The 21085-nt window shown below is 38.8% G+C and overlaps 1 protein-coding gene across 1 annotated transcript; it reads left to right on the top strand.

Annotated features, from left to right (window-relative positions):
* Positions 1-208: 208 nt before the first annotated feature.
* LOC307163075 (uncharacterized protein) lies at positions 209-17309 on the top strand. The gene is made up of 3 exons (XM_079878932.1): positions 209-241; positions 1015-1237; positions 14791-17309. The coding sequence occupies exons 2-3, from the start codon at positions 1180-1182 to the stop codon at positions 16035-16037; spliced, it is 1305 nt and encodes a 434-aa protein (XP_079735058.1). The 5' UTR covers positions 209-241; positions 1015-1179; the 3' UTR covers positions 16038-17309.
* Positions 17310-21085: the final 3776 nt, after the last annotated feature.

Here is a 21085-nt window from a genome sequence, read left to right as displayed (position 1 = left end):
GCAAGAAGTGAGTCTGCAGGGCTGCAGCTGGATGCCTCTCGAATAACCGGACTTGCGTCCTCTCGTCCTCGGGAGTTCGTTCTCCTGAGTCGAACTTGGCAAGTCCGAACTACCAAGGACGCAAGTTCGAAGTTTGCTTACTTGGTGTGTTTGATTCACACTCCGGAGCAGAAGGTGGCGGTAATGCACCACAAGCTGGTTGCCAACCGTCGTTAAAAACGAAGAAGAAGAGAAGTTGACGGTATTTCTCATATTTACACAACCATCATCACACACACTTTTATACATTCTGATTAAGCGACAGACTCATTTCTGTATTGTTTTCATCGATCACAGCGATACTTGTGCGTCTTTTCTGGCATCTTCCTTCTGAAATAAACATTTAGTGCAGCAGCAGCGAGCATGAGGAGAATATGTTGAGTTCATTCAGACCTGAGCGATTTTGTGTTCGTTTGTGTGATTGTCTCGATGTTTGTGTGAGAACTGTTACTGAATGTCAAGTTAAGAGTTAAAGTTTGAGATCTGTGAGGGGAATCGATGCTGCTGCTGTTTTTTTTTTTTTTTTTTAGGCTATTTATCTCTCTTGACATTTATTGGCAGATTACGTTGTTAACTTGCAATATATTGAACAGATACCTCTAAATACTTAATATTAATAATTTAATGAGAACTGATCTAATGATGATTAATAATTGTATTGCAATTAATGCAGCTTTGAGAAAATCAGACTATACTGAGGTGTAGGCTATACTACCATTTGACCATTTGAGGTGTAGGCTATAGCCTACTGTATAATGTTCGAGACTGGACTCTGGATTTGCTTTTTCAAAAGCGCTTGGCTTTGTAACTTGGATAATAAAGTTTATTTTCAAGACTTCAAGAGGAATTTTTAAAGAAGTGACAGATCCAGTTGAATGAGCATCAGTTAATTTCTGATAGATCAACATAAATGCGTAGAAGTGTCAATTAGTATAAAAACAAACTCGGTAACTGAGGTATTTTTGATTTTGGCAGATCAGCTCCTACCACATCAGTCACATGGTCAGTGAAGCTCCTCCCACAGTAATTCTCCAATAAATGCTGTAAATTCCCATCAGCTACAAGTGAAGACGAACATCAGAGCATCAGGAAGAGCTGAAATCTGCAAAGACTGAGTTTATTAAAGAGGACTGTGAGAACATGAGTGATCCAGAAACCTGCAGAATGAAACACACTGAAGATCCTGAAGAACAAAGAGGTTGGTGTTTATTCTTCATTCATTCATGATGCTGAAGAACAATCATGTTAGAAACATTCAAGCACTTCATCACTTTTAGATAATCAGTTCAACTATGAAATGAGTACAGAATTTCAACAAAAGGTCAGTAAAGGGAGGTTTGAGAAACTTTCATATAGATTGTCAATATAAGGTCAAACTAAAAATCAGGTCAGATTAGCTGCTTTCTTTTACACTTATTATATATCTGGTTTGATATTTTTTGCAACCATGTCACCAAAATGTTTGTGATTACCATTAAGATTTATATCATGATGATATAGGGGTTGATGTGTTTGTGTTTAATGCCAGAATTTAAAGGGTTTCTGTTGTCTGAGAGTAGAGCCTGTGCTTCACAAGACCAAGAAACACTGATGATTTGCTGCATGTTGCTTTCTTTAAAAGCAGTAAAGTGTAGTTGCCGATGCAGTGATTGGCTACTTGAGTTAAAATTGTTTTAGTTTTTTTTTTGGTTCACTTTAAGAATAAACAGTTAAACTGAAGTTCACAGTATTAAAAGGAACCCCGACTATTAAGACACGTAGGCCCAAATATGCTATAATTGCTCTCTTCTATAACAATACATAGTTAGAAATACATAAAATATTTTCGTTATTTAAAAAATCCTAACAGTGTTTTGCAGAATTTGAACTACAAAGGCAGCCATTATTTTTGCGTGTGCACTGCATTCTGAGTCGATGACGTGTAAAGGTTGTGTCGGTTGTGTTCAGAACAGAGAGAGGTGAGCTAATGGCGCTAAGTTTAACTGTAGCTACATCCTAAAAGTGAGTATAATGCCACATTGTGCAGCGTTTGGTTGTAATTTCTAGTCCAAAGGCAACAAGTGGAGTGATGTAAGCCTCCACGGCTTTCCAAAGGAGACAACTCCCTAAAGACCCACGGCTGTGTTCCCGTCACTTCAGCCCTGTAGCATTTTAGGCATTTAGTCGACTAAAATGATTAAATGATCGTCTTCCGCGTAATTCTCCTGATTTAAGCCTACGGTGAAGGGCTGTGATGGTGGTTTTACCACAGCGCTGGTAATGGACCAACTACCGGCGGTTGGGGGGTTGTTTTGAAATAAAAAACAAACAAAGAAACAACACACTAAAGCCTATGAAGCATTGAAATAAATATCAGTAAATACTGGTAACTTAAATAATATAATAAAGTTGAATCTATAAAAAAAAAAAAAACTTTCGTTTAATAATTCCACACATAGCCTACCGCTCTGCACTTTGAGAGGGATGTGGGACACGAGCAGGATAGAGCATCGATCTCTTTTCTGATATCCTTATGTTTTCAACTTGTTGTAAAAGGTCTGAAAACCGAATTTTATTTTGCACAAGGGCAAGACATTTAGGCTATGTTTGATATTGTGCTGCCAGAGAAAGCGAAACTAAAAATCACCCGTGTGTGTGAAACGCGATTTACAAATAAACTTGACGTACCTTACCAATGTCTAATAACAAGCACAAACTGTGTTAAAAGGAATTTGACGTACAAGTAAAAATGTAGGCTATCTGTCCTTAGGGCTGTCAAAATTGCTCAAAAATGACGTTCGAATATTCCCTCTAATAAACACATGAATATTCAAACTATTCGAACATCTGGTTGCGCATTTTGTCAATAACAGGACAAATTAATACAAAGAGACATAACTACTTGTATAGGTAGTAAATTTAAGTTTAAACATATTTGACAATGTATTACCAACACAAAACCAAGTAAATAAACTAATGGCCAAGAACGCAGACCTCTCTCTCTCGCGCGCCCTCGCGCTCACGCTCTCTCTGCGCATAACGGTTTAAATTAACAACAATAAGCACATGTTGAGTGCTGATCAAGAGTTTTGTGCAAACAATTTAAGGTCGTGACTCTTGTCCCAAATATAGCAGGCTTTATTCAGTGATTGAAACAAATGTATTAAAATTAATTGAAGTTTTACAGTATAAAACCGATATTGAACGCTCTGAGCGAGCTGTGCTGTGGTAAACATGGAGCTTTTCTGTTTAACATTAAATAAAATGAGGCACACAATTCCGAGATATGTGACAACAGAGAAAATTTACCCTGAGGTTCATAAAAAATAAAGTGGTATTAAAAAAGAAAAAGGCTACTGACTGCAATTTATTCCATTGTCTTTTTAGTGCACTGTCAACTTTCAGCAGTGACGCTGTGCTAGACAGGGCTGCGTTTCCAGTACAACTAGCTCGCTGCTTAACTACCATTGTACGATGCATCGTTGGAGAAATCAACTAGCTAGTCACGACTGTTTCCCGAAACCGTCTGTCGCAAAGTATCGTTCAACCACGTTGTTTTATGAACTCTCGCACGTGGTGGACTAATAACTTATTTTAATTAATCTGTTTGAGATCGAATTAACGCTAGATTTTATTCATATAAGTTACAGACATGGCATCTGAAGACCATTTCTAATTTTTCTCAGTTATTTTATTTTATTACCAGACTCAATATTTGGCTCGTTCTTACGTAGTAGAGCACGTTCGCACATGCGCAGTCTTCAAAAATGGTGCTTTAAATCTCTTGACAAACTAAAAGACGTAAATTACATCTGTATGTATTCTAAATAGGGTTGCAAAGGGGTGGAAAATTTCCGGTAAATTTCTGGAAAGTTTCCGGTAAATTTCCATGGGAAGTTAAGCTGGGGAATTTTGGAAATATTCATTACCACGGCAACCGCTTGTGCGTCCACTCTGAAAGTAACTGTACACATAAGAGACGGATAAATACATTATTTAAGGTTATTTCTATTCGTTAGAATATTGATATATGAACTTGTTGTCAAGTAAGCCCCGTTGCGAGCATAAACTCTCTAAACTTTCAGTGTGCTGCACTGCTCTAGTTGACTTCTGCACCTTCCCCCCCGAAAATATCACGTTAATTTTGAAAACGTAATTCCTTTTGTGGATCCTCTTGGTCATTCTTCATGTTTCTTTGACAAATATCATTGTCTCAGTGTCACACACGCTGCACGTGAGTTAACCACGCCTACTTATTTACACGTTGCGTTATACACGGAATAAAAAAATCTGTTACGGTTGACATTTTCTTCCGCGGTAATGACATATACCGTCATACCGCCCAGCCCTACTTATGTGGTAAATAAAGTTATGCTATCTTATTTAGCATCTAACTTATCAGCTTGCTATCTACTAGATGAATACATTTTGTATGTGATATTTGCAATTTAAACATTTAATAAATATATTTTCCCATGATATAATCTAAACTTACTTCACTTTGTTTAGTCCACAGGCTCAAATGTGTGCCTTCAATAGTCTTGTGCTTTGAGCTTCTGTACATGTGATGGAGGCATGCACAGTGCCAGTAGGGGGTGTGGTCTCAATAGCCATGCAGTAAGCAGTGTGCTATGTGCATGTGATTGAGGAATGGCATGGATATTCAAGTCTATTTGAATGGCATCGGTTTGTTTTAGTCAAGATTATGCTAAAACATACTTTCCTCAACTATATTTAAGTTCCCTATGTAGATCCAACCTTCAAATTTGAAAATTCCCAGTTTATTCCCGTTTATTCCCATAAATTCCTGTTAATTCCCTCAAATTCCCATTAATTCCCATGGAAAGTTTCCATCTTTGAAAATTCCCAGAATTTTGCAACCCTAATTCTAAATAAATAACACGGTTTGTACTGAATGTCAGCTTGCTTGTTTTGCTAAAGATAAGGATATATTCAGTCTACATCTCATGTAAACTAGAAACTATGGTTCTAACGACAGCTCGAGAGTTGGAACGATGGTTTCGGGAAACACCAAATCGTTGAACTATGCTGATAACGATGGAACTTGCGACCATAGTTGGCTAACGATGCTTTCGGGAAACGCACCCCAGTGCGACTCGTGTGACCTGTCTCTCAGGCAGCGCGCGGCCCACTCGCAAAGCAGACAGCCACGCCTCTGCTTCCACGGGCGTGTTTTTCCATATTCGAAATTCACATTCGAATATTAATTTTCACGTTAGAAATCCTGTTTTTTAAAACTATTTGAATATATATTCGAATTTAGAATATTCGTTGACAGCCCTATCTGTCCTACAGCGTTTTTTCTACTTTACCACAGTAAATAATATGAAAATAATAGGCGTAATTAAAAGCGAACCAAGGAAGAAACGTTTATAATTCCCTTCGAAAATGGGTGAGACGCGAGTGACGATATGGAAAAAGAAACTATATATATATATATATAGCAGAGATATGCCAGTTGGCTGCCTCTGCTGGACAGTATGAATTTACGTCAGCATGTTTCTGAGCCTTTCTCTGCATTATTTATGAGAATTAATGCATTTAACCCAGTCACTGCTAGTCATAATTTAATCGCGATAACGTTATCTGCCTTTCTCGATTAATTAAACGTAACAGTGGCCCTCTCGTCATATTTCCTGAAAACGTGTTTTTTATTTGGCATTTGCTTTATCTTGGATTGCTAACAAACCTTCACTAGCGTTCATGCTTGTGGTTACCTTATATAAAGAGCTTAAATACTCCAAACAGCTTTACTCTTAAAATGATACATTTTCTTCCTGTGTTTTACTTAATCTGTGCAATCTGGCAACCCTGCGCACGCGCTCTTTCTAAAATGCAGAAGCGCTGATGATCTGAAAACAAACATGCGCCTTTTTTGTTCTTATTGTATTGCTGAATGTTTACTTGTCTTCTGTTACTGTTTTGAAGACTTTTTACTTAGCCTACATTAATTAGCCTAGTATTAGTTTTTGCTAGTGGTCGACTGATATATCTCTATGGTCGAGTTTTTCTGATTGGCCGATGCGTTGCAAGCGGGACTTTTATTTTGACGGCACTCCAGACTTTTATTTTGATGGGCAGAGAAGAGAACGGCAGCGCCTGATCACACAGCACTCACTCACATTCTCCGTCTTCATTAGTTTTACGATCTCTGTCAGTCAGATCTAATACTTTGTTTGACAGAACTGGTAAACAAAGAAAGTAAATGGTATGCGAAAAAATTAAGCGTTGCTTTTATATTATTTGTATCCGAAAAGGCAAATAATCAGGCTAAAATACTTAATCATTTACCGTCAACATTCAGCAAATGTGCATCTACATCATTTAAACAAATCTCTGAATATCTAATAAAATTTTTATTTAACAAACCTTGCAGATTTAATGGAATCCAGCTGTGATATCTTGTGAAGTGTGCATTTGTAGCCTGATAAACGTGTTACTGCGAGTGACGGTCGGACCGTGCAAAGTGAGTGAATGTGAACAGAAGATCAGCTTCAGGAGACACGATCGAAAAACTTTAAATCCTTCATTTGAAAATATGCAGTGATATATCCAGTTGCCCACTGTGTCATGTCATTCACGTCGTTTTCACTGTGCTGTATGTAAAATTAGTGTTAGCCTACCTTGTCTTTATTTGAAAATATATGATTACCAGTGCACATGAAATTACCAGATTACTGAGTGCCCTGTTACAGTGTTTACTTTTTATTCACATTCATATATTTTCAAACAATTACTTTATTTGTGAAAAATACTGCAATAGGATTGCAGATTCAAGAAGCCATCTAAAGTATAAGCGTATGTTTATTTGAAGGATTTGTTTTCTAATTCATTTATAATTGATTAAATATCGATTAAAATAAATATAGAGTGTGTGTGCATATTAAGGTGGCCCTTATTTTTCAAGTTTTGATTTATAATTGTCTGACCCCCTAAAGTTGTTCCAATACATGAAAAAATATTTCAGGCAAAATATGAGCTCATTTGAACAATATTTAGAGGTGGCTCGATGACGTTGAAGTTTTGTATAATCAGTTATTATGCTCAATTTGTGATAATTTCCACTTGCCTAATTTTATTTCTAAAAACTATTTTAAAAACTATTTATCTTTAAACTATTTAAATTATATATTTGCTTATTTAATGGCAATTCTGAATTTACACTTATTTTGCACAAAAGATATTCTATGCATTTCTTGCAGAAGCATAAATTCTGTTATTTTGCCACTTTTGTGACTTATTTCAAGTATTTGTCATTACTGGCTGTGATTTGCGGTCGTCGGCACATAAGCACTTCGCAAGCAGCAGAGGAGCCCAATGGCGACGGAAGGGACAACTTTGTCTCGAAGTCCAGCAGAAACCTGTTTTCAATGCTGGGTATACCTGATGCATTCCTGTCTGAAGATCCCGAATCATGTAACAGTAGAGATGATTTCAAAGCTGCTGAGGCAATAATCAATAGTCTGGCGGTAACCAAAGACCACGCAGAACGTGGTGTTGCGCTCATCCAAGATGCGTCACATTCCGGGTGCTTTAGGTGTGAAGAACAGCTGTAGTATGCTCTGCAAGTCATTGAGCAAAACCGAATACAATTTCCAGATGTCAAGAAATCAACACTGCTTGGTGTTAAGAAACTCTGAACTATTGACTTTGAACTGTGCAAACTGTGAAAAGATGCGTATCATCAGTTATCTTACAATAGTCAAATGTATGTTGTATAAGATATATTTGGTTAAATAATTAATTGTAAACTATGGTAAATTGTGGTAAATCATGGTAAACTATGGTAAATCGTGTTAAATAATGGTAAGCCATGCTAGCAACATGGTAAAAATTTGCTAGCATCATGTTAGTAACATGATAATCATGCTAGTATGATGCTACAAAAATGCTAATCATGTTAACATGATGCTAGCTACATGCTAATAATGCTAGAAACATGCTAGCATTATGTTAGTCACATGCTTATCATGCTCATAGATATCATATAAAGGCTAGATGTCTCGTGCACGCTGCTGGCCAATGGAGGTCGATGTCCGCAAACGGCGGCCATCTTACCACAGGGTGCTCGCTCACTCCTAATATGGTGCATGTACTTTTAAATAACCATAACTTGCTTATTTTTCTACCGATTTTCAAACGGTTTGGTTTGTTATAAACGTCAGAGATGTAGCTATAACACTGCATACATATGAATAATTATAGCAATGGACTTCCATATGAAAGAATTATAGCCACGTTAATAACGTTTGTAAGAAACCAAACCGTTTGTAAATCCGTCAAGATTTCAGCGAGATAAGAGGATTTGTGTGCGTGCTGATCACTCACCTTAATTCACAGAGCCCTGTGGTAAGATGGCCGCCGGTAATGCCGGAAGTGACTCCGCCTTAAAGGGACACTGCACCCATTTGCATTAAGCTTTGCAATGTTAGAAACCCAGTCATACTATTGAATGGTCATGCAACATTTTCTCATTTTCCCCCGAGACGAGAGAAATCTGTATTTACCTCTTTACACTTCCTCCTACAATTACGCAAAAATAGTCATTTTGCGTCATTGTAGGAGGAAGTGTAAGAGGGGGGGATTTCTGTTGAGACTACAAGCACTAGTTCCCACCCTTTCAAACCCGCCCATAGGGGTTGGACCTAATGCGCTAACAGACCTATCACAGATCAGTGCGAGTGCGTTTGATTTCACCGGCAGAAAGCTGCAGAAAACATGGACGAAGAAAGCTGAGTAGTAGGGGTTACCGTACTCTTTTTCCCGTACATGTCCGGCCGTCGAGAATGAGATCGACAAAAATGTCCGGGATTCAGCTTTTGCTTTCTGCGGTCGCCATCCATTGTTTACATGCTCACCTTTTGTTTCAATCTAACTGAATTCACACCGATTGGTGAATCTGAATGTAATGTTTACATGAACGCTAAACAAGTGATCGGTTGATTTGCGTTTTAACATTGCTAAGAAAATACCCGCACCTCCGTGAAAGATAGCCCATGAGACCGGTGCGTCTCACAGGCGCGCTCATCAGTAATCACAGTAATACAGGGAGCAGGACAAGGCTAGCGCCGCGGGAGAAAGACGCGAGGCCGGTGGCGTGATCGGTTGAAAGACGCGAGGCCGGTGGCGTGATCGGTTGATGTGCGTTTTACCATTGCTAAGAAAATACCTGCTCCTCCGTGCGAGATACGAGAACAGTGCCTCACAGGTGTCGGTCGTCAGTAATCACGCCACCGGCCTCGCGCCGTTCTCCCGCGCCCCTCAGCCTCGTCCTGCTCGCCACAGTAAACATGATGAATGGCGACTGTAGAACGCAAAAGCCGAATCCCGGACATTTTGGGAAAACTCGTCACGGAGACTCACTCGTAGCCTAGCCTTGCCTTGTTGTTTTCAACTGCGCTGTCTTACTGGTAGGCGTGGCTTGGGAGTGGCCTTGTAGGGCAGCGAAGCAAGTGCATTCTGGGAGTTGTTGTCTTTCATCCACATAAAATACATTTTCTGGCTTTTCTCAGTCTAGAAAGCTCCAAATTCAAAAATAATTTCACATTTCTTCTACATAAATGACCCACTTTCAATACACATTCATGTCTCCACGGGTGGAATGACCCTTTAAGACATCTAGCCTTTATATGATATCTATGATCATGCTAGCATGATGTTAATTTTGTTATCATCTTTCTAAAAATTAGCTAACCGCACCTTAGCAAACGAGTGGCGACTTTTGCCACTGCAAGCACCACTTCACATTTTCTTCAAGAAATGTACATTCTAGTTAATACCGTAAAACTTCAAATAATAGCCCAGGCTTTTATTTTCCCAAATCGCCGAACTGCACCAGCTTGTATTTGAGACAGGCGTCTATAAGAGACAGGCCTTTAATTCAATGTTGATGTTATTCATTGAGTGTAGCATAGCCATAAAATTTAGACAGAACAGACAGAAAGCATGACAGTAAGAGTTTACCACATTATATTACATTTTATTTATAATTCAAATGTGTTTAACAAATCAGTTAATGTAAGAATTACATTATATTGTGTCGTGTCATGTCTAGGCAACTCGAGGTAACGTTATCACACACCGGTCGCGCACTTGCTCAGTTTATGGCCAGCAATATTTTTTATGTTTAAGGACATTATGGAGTTAATATTAATGTATGCACTGTACTATGTTATGATTGTACTGTACAATTAAATACAATCGTTGCTAAGTCTGCAGTAGTGTTGTTCCGATTCCGATACTAGTATCGGAAATGCCGCCGATACCAATAAAAATTCTGGCATCGGTATCGGCGAGTACATCTACCCATGTACCGATCCGATACCATTTTATTAAACAATACCTAGTTATGCACGCTAGCTTTGCTTAACGCTGCAAATCGGAGATCAATTCTTCTTCGCTGCTCTAAACAGTGGTTGCTTGTGGCAACACAGGAAGTTGTGCTGTTGCCACAAGCAACCACTGTTTAGAGCAGCGAAGAAGAAATGAAAACACAAATTTTCAAATGTAGGCGCGCGGCAAGCGCATAATGTAAGAGACGCTGGCGCCCAACATCAAATGGCAAACGTAATGAAAACGGAACAAAACTGCGCTACTCGTTATTTTGTCCTTCACGGACCATTAAACAGTTTGGACCAGTGCAGCGCGAGCCGATCTTGATCAAGCGACACTGTTACTACACAGCACTAAGAGATCCAGTAAAGAAAGCATTTGAATTCGCCACTGAAGTAATACCATCGCTGCGAAATCTAGTGAGAAACATTCACATTTCTCCGTTATTAACAGATCAAAGCGCGTGGAAACCAGGAAGAAACATTGTGCTTTCAAGTAACGTTACGTCGGTTTTATTTTGACATTATGAATAAAATTGCTGCCCTCAAATGTTAATCTGAAATAAAATAAACCTGTTTATAACTACTACAATATTTTTTTTTTTTATAAGGAGCTGTTTTTGTTTTATATGTCAAGTATAGCTCCATCATTGCTCAAAGTAAAAAATTATCCTACTTTATGATGTTAGTTTTAATAAAAAATAAATAAATAAAAAATGTAAATCAAGGAAATTTCTCTGGCATTTCTTTCCTTTTGCTGTATTGAAAACGTACCGAACCGTGACACCAGTGTATGGTATCGAACCAAACCGTGAATTTTGTGTCCCTATTATTCATATATAATTTTTTAGATTCCTAGTTTTATTTGTTGCACTTTTTTATACAGTTATATTGTAAAACTAAAATACCTTTTATAAAATAATTCTATCAATTCATACAGGGCTAGTATGAATTGCAGCTGTATAGATATACACACAGGTATCGGATTAGTACTCGGTATCGGCCGATACCCTGAGTCCAGGTATCGGAATCGGTATCGGGAAGGAAAAAAGGGTATCGGAACATCTCTAGTCTGCAGTCTGAACACTTTACCTCAGAGCGTCCATTAACTGAATGAATAGATAATATCATAATACCTCGAGTTGTCATTGACGCAGCGTGGCGCTTCTCGTCTTGTGTGCGAGATTATTGACATTAATTACTATCATCTTCACCGCGATACACCTCAACTACAAGTTCATTGGCGAATTCCTCCTCGTCGCGATCCCGTCCACTTCTCCCTCTCCACCTTGCTTGCACTAACAGCTGCCGCCCAGATGCGCACGGCTCTCTTGCGTGCGCAATCTGCACCATAGAACTGGTTTAAAAAGATGATCTGACAGGTTTTAGAAGATTAAATACAAACCGAAACAAAAAAAACCAGACCAGGCCTCTATTTGAGACCGGCGTTTATTTACCCAAACCTGGCGTAACACCGGGCGTTTAAAAGAGACAGGCGTCTATTTATTATTTGAAGTTTTACGGTATTGTACTCACATTAAACTGTGATCAAGTAATAGGCTACGCGATTTGATGCATTCTGCAAACGGTTTCTTTTCTCAATGCTAAACATTTTAGAATGAAGAATTTTGCTGACTTGTAGAATTGCCTACAAAAACAGCAAACTTTGATGTGCTTGAGCTACCTCTAAATATTAATATTTTTGCCCCATTTTTTTCTGGGGTGTTTTTAGCATAAATGGAACAACTCTGGGGGGTCAGGCTGCAGAAAAACGGGAAAAAAATTGTTTCGCACACTTAAGGGCCACCCTAGTGTGTGTGTGTGTGTGTGTGTATATATATATATATATATATATATATATATATATATATATATATATATATATATATATATATATATATATATATATATATATCTGCCACCCTGCTCTCTAAGATATCGGCATCGGCCATCCAAAATACAATATCGGCCGACCACTAGTTTTTGCTGATGTATCAATAATTGTAAAAATTTCACTGACATTTAAAATGACCCATATCATGAAATAAGGCTTTGGTCATATCACCCACCAATAATCTCGATTTCAATATTGACCAAAATAATCGTGATTATGATTTTTGCCATAATCGAGCTGCCCTAACCTCCGACTAATAATCAGACTGAAGAGTTTGTGAGCGTGAGACCTGTGTTAATGGGAAACTCTAAGTGACATTAACTAGAGGTCGACCGATAGTGGATTTTACCGATAACGATAGCTAGGTTGGGCCATACTTGCCGATAACCGATTAATCAACCGATAGTTTTTAAAATTGATACTGGATAAAAACAAATTGCACCTTGATCATTCAAATTAGTTTGATAGTGCATTAACTATGGTTAACAAATAAAAACCTTAATTTAAAAATGTACATATTAATTAACAAACAAACAATGAACAATCCTTATATAAGGATTAACTTTATAAAGTTATATGGCTCATAAATCTGTGACAAGTATTGGCTGAGTTTTGTTTCAGTTTATAGACGTGCTCAAGAAAAAAAAGTTCACCGCGGCGGAGAGGCAGAAAGCACACCCTATTTAGTAGGGATGAGCGAGTACAGCATTATCTGTATCTGTATCTGTACTCGGACTGGGCAGGGCCTAATCCGGAAGTGGGCGGGATTTAACACGGAAGTGAGTCGGGTTGTCTTAAAATGGGTGGGGCTTTAACCGGTATGTTATTTTAAGCATGCAATTGATATGGGTTGATCAGAAATTGTTACATTTATTGCTGATTAAAAAAATATTTACATGACAGCATCAGCATTGAGCTTCAGATCAATGGTTTTGATCATGATAACAAACGAACTACAGAACAAGTTTTGCAACAATGAATACAACACATGCTGTTGCAATTATGAAGTAAAATGTAATGAACAAGAGTTTTCATCTCAACTAGGGCTGGGTGATATGGACCAAAAGTCATATCCCGATATATTTAGGCTGAATTTCGATATACGATATATATATATCCCAATATTTTTTTATTTTTCATGTTTTATTTTTTTCAAAATTTGTTAACACACACACAAGTACTGTCCCCCTTTACTTAACATAAAATGTAAGAATATGACTAATAGTAAAGACTAGTAGGCTACTAATAAATAAACATTAGGCCTATGCTAAAGGTATTAAATAGCAGTCCCAAACTAGTTTTTGTTAATACAATGTTGGTATGAGCCACTACAGTATATTTAAAAATATTAAAAATAACACAAAGAAAAATAGTGGCATTTTGGGGTTAATATGGAAACGACAGTTACCATGGTGAATAGCCTACACAATACAAGAACTGTTAATGAAACATGGAAACTGCTCCTGGTGAATAGAATGAAATTCATACCTGCATTACTTTTAATTCGTGTAATTTACAACGTAACGGCGTTGCATGCTCGTAGTTTCTTTTGCACTTTATATACAGTGAGGCGATACACAGCGCGCGCCGCCGCATTTGCGCGTGCAATTGAGTGTGCAATTGAGTGTGCGCTACGACTACAGTATAACGGCTGACAGGACAAGAAAGTCCGTTTTTCTGAGGTGAAAGACTTTATTTCATGTTATAACATAACATGCTCTAAACACCCACGCAAAGTGGAAAAGGAGGGGCGGGGTGCGGGGAGCAGTGCAGAGAGCTCCAGGTCAGCACAGCAGCTTGCTTGGAGCAAGGATCACAGCGCAAATTTGAACTATATCGGTATGCGATATGGTCTAATTCCATATCGCATAAAAAAAATTTAAAAAATGAATAAATATATATATATATATATCGATATATTGCCCAGCCCTAATCTCAACATAACTTTCTTTTTTTTTCAATCCGAGCACAGATATTGACTCGTATTACTCGTATAATACTCGTACTCGACAAAAGTGCTTTATCCGTACCGGATACTCGTTTCAGCCGAGTATCCGGCTCAACTCTACTATTTAGTTTCTTTATTTTACAAAAGCACAATGTTTTGATTTGATTCTAAGTGGACATATACAAAAGTAGAAATATCACAGATTCTTTTTTTATATTTCTTTTTTCTGTATGACCATAAATAACAGAGAAATTTAAGTTTATAGTGCTACAATGTGAAGAAAATCCAGCAAAACACGCCGGCGCGTTTGCCGACCTCAGAGGGTTAAGGATGTGAAAATAGAGTCATAAATACCTAATTGGAATTAAATTACTTTGCACACCGAAAAGTCGAAGCATGCAGAAAACCTTCTACCACACCATTGGATTCAGACGTTGGGCCAATTGGGTGAACTTTGCATTTAAAATTCGTCTACCTTCTTCTATTACATCAGGGCTCATTTTTTGGTCCATATTTCTCTCTTTGAATAATGTTGATGTACTGAACATGATATTACACCTTTTTTTCTTTCATGTCAGACCTGATGGACGAAAATGAGGAGAGTGAAGAACTGAGTGAAGTGAAGGAGGAGAGTGAAGAACTGAGTGAAGTGGAGGAGGAGAGTGAAGAACTGAGTGAAGTGAAGGAGGAGAGTGAAGAACTGAGTGAAGTGAAGGAGGAGAGTGAAGAACTGAGTGAAGTGAAGGAGGAGAGTGAAGAACTGAGTGAAGTGGAGGAGGAGAGTGAAGAACTGAGTGAAGTGGAGGAGGAGAGTGAAGAACTGAGTGAAGTGGAGGAGGAGAGTGAAGAACTGAGTGAAGTGAAGGAGGAACATCATGTCCAACCTGGAGAAAAACCCTTGAGTCGCTCAAAGACTAAAAAGACATTTTTAAAGAAAACAAGAGCCAAGAAATCTTTCACCTGCACTCAGTGTGGAAAGAGTTTATCAAGTAAACAAAGACTTGATCGTCACATGAGAGTTCACACTGGAGAGAAGCCGTTCACATGTGATCAATGTGGAAAGACTTTCACACAATCATCAAACCTTAAGAGTCACATGAGAGTTCACACTGGAGAGAAGGCGTTCACATGTGATCAATGTGGAAAGACTTTCACACAATCATCAAACCTTAAGAGTCACATGATGATCCACACCGGAGAGAAGCCGTTCACATGTGATCAATGTGGAAAAACATTTATTAAGGCAGCAGTCCTGAAGAAACACCTGACAGTTCATACGAAGGAGAAGCCATATTCATGTTCTTTGTGTGGAAAGAGTTTTTCACAGCTGTGCAGTTTAAAAGTACATGAGAAAATTCACACTGGTGTGAGAGAGTACATGTGCTTTGAGTGTGAGAAGACTTTTATTAGAGCTGAACATTTAAAACTGCACCAGAGAATTCACACTGGAGAAAAACCTTACAACTGTTCACACTGTGACAAGAGATTCAGTCACTCAGAAAATCTGAAAACACATGAGAGGATCCACACTGGAGAAAAACCTTACAAGTGTTCACACTGTGACAAGAGATTCAGTCTGTCATCATCTCTGAAAACACATATGAGGATCCACACTGGAGAGAAGCCGCACATGTGTTTACACTGTGACAAGAGATTCAGTCAGTCATCAACTCTGAAAAAACATGATGAGAGGATCCACAGTGGAGAGAAGCCGCACACGTGTGATCAGTGTGGAACGAGTTTCTCTTTTAAAACTCACCTGAAGCGACACATGAAGATCCATACAGTGGAGAAACCACATCACCACAGTCTGAAGTCACAGTAACTAGTCCATCTTTATGTGCTGAGCAACAGAATCTCTTCTAAGTTAGTTTGCTAACAGCCACGTTGAGCGACAGGAGATTTTGTCGGTTGATTGGTATCTATTAACTTCTTTTCACACCAACAAGAGAGTTCAGTCTGATTTTCTGATTTTTCAGTCTGATTTTCAGTCTGAAAAGCTATTCAATGACCAATCATTCAATAGTCAGCTAGAAAAGTGAACTTATAGAAGTACATTTTGCTAAATATATGCACCGTATTGAATATTATCATCATCATTATTATTTTTTACTTAACCTGTCAATATTTAATGTATGTTTGAATAAATCTGTTAAATGACAGCCACCATTTAAATACTTTAAAAATAATTATAACCCAATTGTTTCATTGAAAAATTATTATTTTAATGCTATTTTAAGAACGTAATAATAATATGTAATTTAACCCTAAAAAGGCATCAGGAAATTAGTTTATTGCTATTTTCCATCTATTTTTTATTGCTATTTTCCATCACAAAGATTGTTCCAAAGTTTTGGTGCTAAATAGGAAAAGGATCTACCGCCAGCAGTCGATTTTGATATTCTAGGTATTATCAACTGCCCGGAATTTTGAGATCGCAATAGACGTGAAGGACTATAATGCGTTAAGAGCTCGCTCAAGTACTGCGGAGCTAAACCATTTAGTGCTTTAAGTAATCAGCAATATTTTAAAATTGATGCAATGTTTAATAGGCAGCCAGTGCAGTTTTGACAGAACTGGGCTAATATGGTCATACTTCCTGGTTCTGGTAAGAACTCGAGCTGCTGCGTTTTGAACTAGCTGTAGTTTGTTTATTAAGTGTGCTGGGCAACCACCCAGTAGAGCATTACAATAATCTAGCCTTGATGTCATGAAAGCATGAACTAATTGTTCCATATTTGTCAATGAGAGCATATGACGTAATTTAGATATATTTTTAAGATGGAAAAATGCAGTTATACAGATACTAGACTGTGGCGAGCAGGACAAGGTCGAGGGCCGTGGGAGGACGGCACGAGGCCGGTGGCGTGATTGTAAATGAGCGACACCTGCGCGACGCACCGGTCTCGCATCTCTCACGGAGGAGCGGAAGCATAAAGGAGGAGCGACGACAGTGAAGAGGGAGAGAGGACAGGCCTGATTTTATTTGATGTTGTGTTTTGTTTTATGTTTGGTGTTGCCAGCAGTCGTCCGTGAGGGGCTGCTGGCTTTTACTTTCATTTTGTATTTGTTTATTTGATTAAAGTGTTTAAATGTTCGCCGGTTCCCGCCTCCTTCTTCCCGTAACATCTCAACTTTGCTACATAGACACGTGACTTTCAAATGAAAGGTTGGTATCAAAGAGCACACCCAGGTTCCTAACCGACGATGAAGACTTAACAGAGCAGCCATCAAGTGTTAGACAGTATTCTAGATTATTACGTGAGGAAGTTTTTTGTCCAATAATTAGAATCTATTTTTTATATCAGCTATGCATTCTGTTAATTTAGTGAATTGGTAAGTTTCGTTAGGTTTTGAAGAAATATAGAGCTGAGTATCGTCAGCATAACAGTGAAAGCTAATTCCATGTTTCCTAATGATATCTCCTAATGGTAGCATTTACAGAGTGAACAGCAACGGTCCTAGTACTGAGCCTTGTGGTACACCATACTGAACTTGTGATCGATGAGACATCTCTTAATTTACTGCTACAAACTGATAACGGTCAGATAAGTATGATTTAAACCATGCTAGTGCAATTCCCGTAATGCCAACATAATGTTCTAATCTATTTAAAAGAATGTTGTGGTCAATGGTGTCAAATGCAGCACTAAGATCGAGTAACACTAATAGCGAGATACAGCCACGATCGGATGATAGGAGCAAATCATTTGTGACTCTAACGAGAGCTGTGTTAGTACTATGGTACAGTCTAAATCCGGACTGAAAATCCTCGCAGATATCATTTCTTTCTAAAAAGGAAAACAGTTGTGAAGATACTGCCTTTTCTAGTATCTTTGACAGAAAAGGTAGATTTGAGATCGGCCTGTAATTGACTAATTCTGTAGGATCAAGTTGTGTTTTTTTAACAAGCGGTTTAATCATAGCCAGCTTAAAGTTTTTTGGTACGTTTCCTAGAAACAAAGATGAATGAATCATATTAAGAAGAGGATCTATGACCTCTGGAAGCATCTCTTTCAGTAGCTTAGTCGGTATAGGGTCTAACATACATGTTGTAGATTTAGATGATTTAATGAGTTTAGTAAATTCTTCCTCTCCTATAGCAATGAATGAATCAAATTTTTCCTCAGGGAGACTACAATGCACTGCCTGATATGATACTGTAGTAGACGGTTGCATAGTTATAATTTTGTCCCTGATATTATTAATCTTATAAGTGAAGAAGTTCATAAAGTCATTACTGCTGTGCTGCTTGGAAACGTCTGTGTTTGAAGCTTTCTTTTTCGTTAGTTTAGTCCTCTGTCTTTACCCGGGCTTGGGACCGGCTTGCACAGACCCTCGGCGACAAGGCACGATTCGTCGACTAAAAAAGCCTGCAGATCCCCGACCCTCTTGAAAGAGGCCAATGCTAACAGGAGCGTTGTATTAATGGACAGCATATTAAGCTCTACTGTCAACAAAGGCTCAAATGGAGGACTTTGAAGAGCTCTAAGTACCAGAGCTGAGTCCCAAAAGGGTACAGAGTGTAAAACATGAGGTGGATTTAACCTCCTAGCACCAATCTGATGATCAGGTCGTCCATGGGGAGAAGGTTTGGCGACATTGCAGGGTCACTTTGACCCGGAATGTGCCGCTCTGCCATGCCCACCTCGGGACTCAATCGTGAAGCCAGCGCTGAAGCGGAAGTTATGGTGTCTACCACTGTCTGCGGTCTCATATGTAACAGGCCGAGCGGCGTTACTGCGGCTGCCATATGCCCCAGGAGCCTCTGAAATTGTTTCAGTGGAACCGCTGTCCTGCCTCGACAGGACCTGAGGCAGGTGAGCACTGACTGGACGCATTTCTCCGTGAGGCGCGCAGTCCGGGCGACCGAGTCCAGTTCCATACCGAGATAAGAGATCCTCTGCACAGGCAGAGTTTGCTCGTCCCAGTTGACCTGAAGCCCCAACCGGCTGAGATGCCGAAGCACCATGACCCTTTGATCACACAACACATCTCGCGAGTGAGCTAGAATGAGCCAGTCGTCAAGATAGTTGAGAATGCGAACGCCTTGTTCTCTCATGGGAACAATGGCCGCCTCCGCGACTTTCGTGAAGACACGGGGCAACAGGGCCAGCCCGAAGGGTAGGACTTTGTACTGATACGCTGGACCCTCGAAAGCAAACCGTAGAAACGGTCTGTGTCGAGGAAGAATCAAGACGTGAAAGTATGCGTCCTTCAGGTCGATTGCTGCAAACCAATCCTGGGGATTGGGGATGCATTCGAAAATGTGCTTCTGCGTGAGCATTTTGAACGGGAGTTTGTGCAGGGTCCGATTCAAAACTCGCAGGTCCAGGATTGGCTGTAACCCACTGCCTTTCTTGGGTACAATGAAGTATGAGAAGGGAGCCCACGAGAAGCAGTGGTTCGAACATAGGTTTCGCCCAACCCCATCTCTAGAATATCTGTGAAGGACACTGTGTCAATGCCTAGGAGGGATCACCACACACTTCAGAGGAGCTCACCACATAAGTGGACACATGCATCTCGGGATTTAACCCTCTGGGGTCTGAGGTGTTTTCTGGGCCCTGGAGGTGTTCTGACATGCTCTGACATTTGTGCTTATTTCTGTTACTTGTGACATTTTCATGGCTTAAGTCTGATTACACTGTATTAAGCACAAACTCTGCTACAATAATATATCAGCAGCATGTATGTAAAGTTTGTAGTTTTGAGATAATGACATTTATGCGTGGTTTGTGAAAATACAAAAAAAAAATGTCACTGAAATAAGGTCATGAAACCCATACTGATTATTTCTTAATAAGACTTTTGAAAATTGTATCACGTAGCCTAGAATATTTGTTTCAAAACTATGTGAAAATCATCCTGACTGCTCACTCCGTTAAGACAATATATTGATTTAAAATTTGTAAGACGTGTTTTGTGTGAGAAAGCTTTATGCGAAGAGGTGTAAACACATCCTGAATATTGATGGCTTTTCACACCTGAGAAAGACAAAGACCCTCCCATAATGGCCCTATTAGGAGCTATCAGGCCCTATCATTCTGAGCAACCTTGCACAAAGAATGAGGAGATTTAAAACAGAATGTCTTTTTGATTGTTTGGATTTATTTACAACAAAACATAATCAAAACAAATGACAAAAAAGCACATTATTGAAAACAATGATCCAAAGACAGAGACCTTTGTGCCATTTCTAAAAACATTGTACATACCTTTCATTTCCAATGTGTTTGATTTTCACTTTACCATGTTCATATACAGAGACTCATGTGAATGTTGAAGTCAGCAGGACTCCTCAGTGGCATCTGGTCCCTGTAAAAAAAAAGTTAACCCCCTAAATATGATACATTCAAACACAGCATGCTCCAAAATATGATACATTCAAACACACAGCGTGTTCCAAAATATGAAACATTATAGTTATCATATTATAAATATCTACGTTTGAGCAGATATCCACAAACACAGTATTTAACAGTAAACACGGGTCTAAATATTATAATATTCACCATATATCTAGCAACAAATTACTTTACTTTATTGTCCACGTAGTGGAAATTTGTCTCTGGCTTCACAAACATCAATACAACAACACATAACACATAAAATACAATAATAAAAGGGGGGGAATGTAATAAACAAAGCACACATCAATCATTACCATTTAAAATCTTGACAGCATTTGGCACAAAGGATAATTGGTAAACCTTCCTAATTACTCGTGGTTGCCTATAACGTCTTCCAGACGGCAGCAGTTGAAACTTGCTATGTAGAGGATGAGAAACGTCCCCTACTATCTTTAAAGCCTTTTCCTTACTTTTTCCATGATAAAGATCATTCAAGTGTCTCTGTGTCTTGCCAATTATT

This window comes from Squalius cephalus (genome assembly GCF_949319135.1).
Source record: "Squalius cephalus genome assembly, chromosome: 1".
Classification (NCBI taxonomy): domain Eukaryota; kingdom Metazoa; phylum Chordata; class Actinopteri; order Cypriniformes; family Leuciscidae; genus Squalius; species Squalius cephalus.
Note: the sequence above shows the minus strand (reverse complement) of the source record. Positions and strands in the feature narration are given on the sequence as shown.

Excerpts from the sequence above, each read along its gene's own strand:
- LOC307163075 (XM_079878932.1), top strand. The coding sequence starts at position 1,180 with ATGAGTGATCCAGAAACCTGCAGAATGAAACACACTGAAGATCCTGAA. Across the intron at positions 1,238-14,790 it reads AGATCCTGAAGAACAAAGAG|ACCTGATGGACGAAAATGAG; the intron begins GTTGGTGTTTAT and ends CTTTCATGTCAG.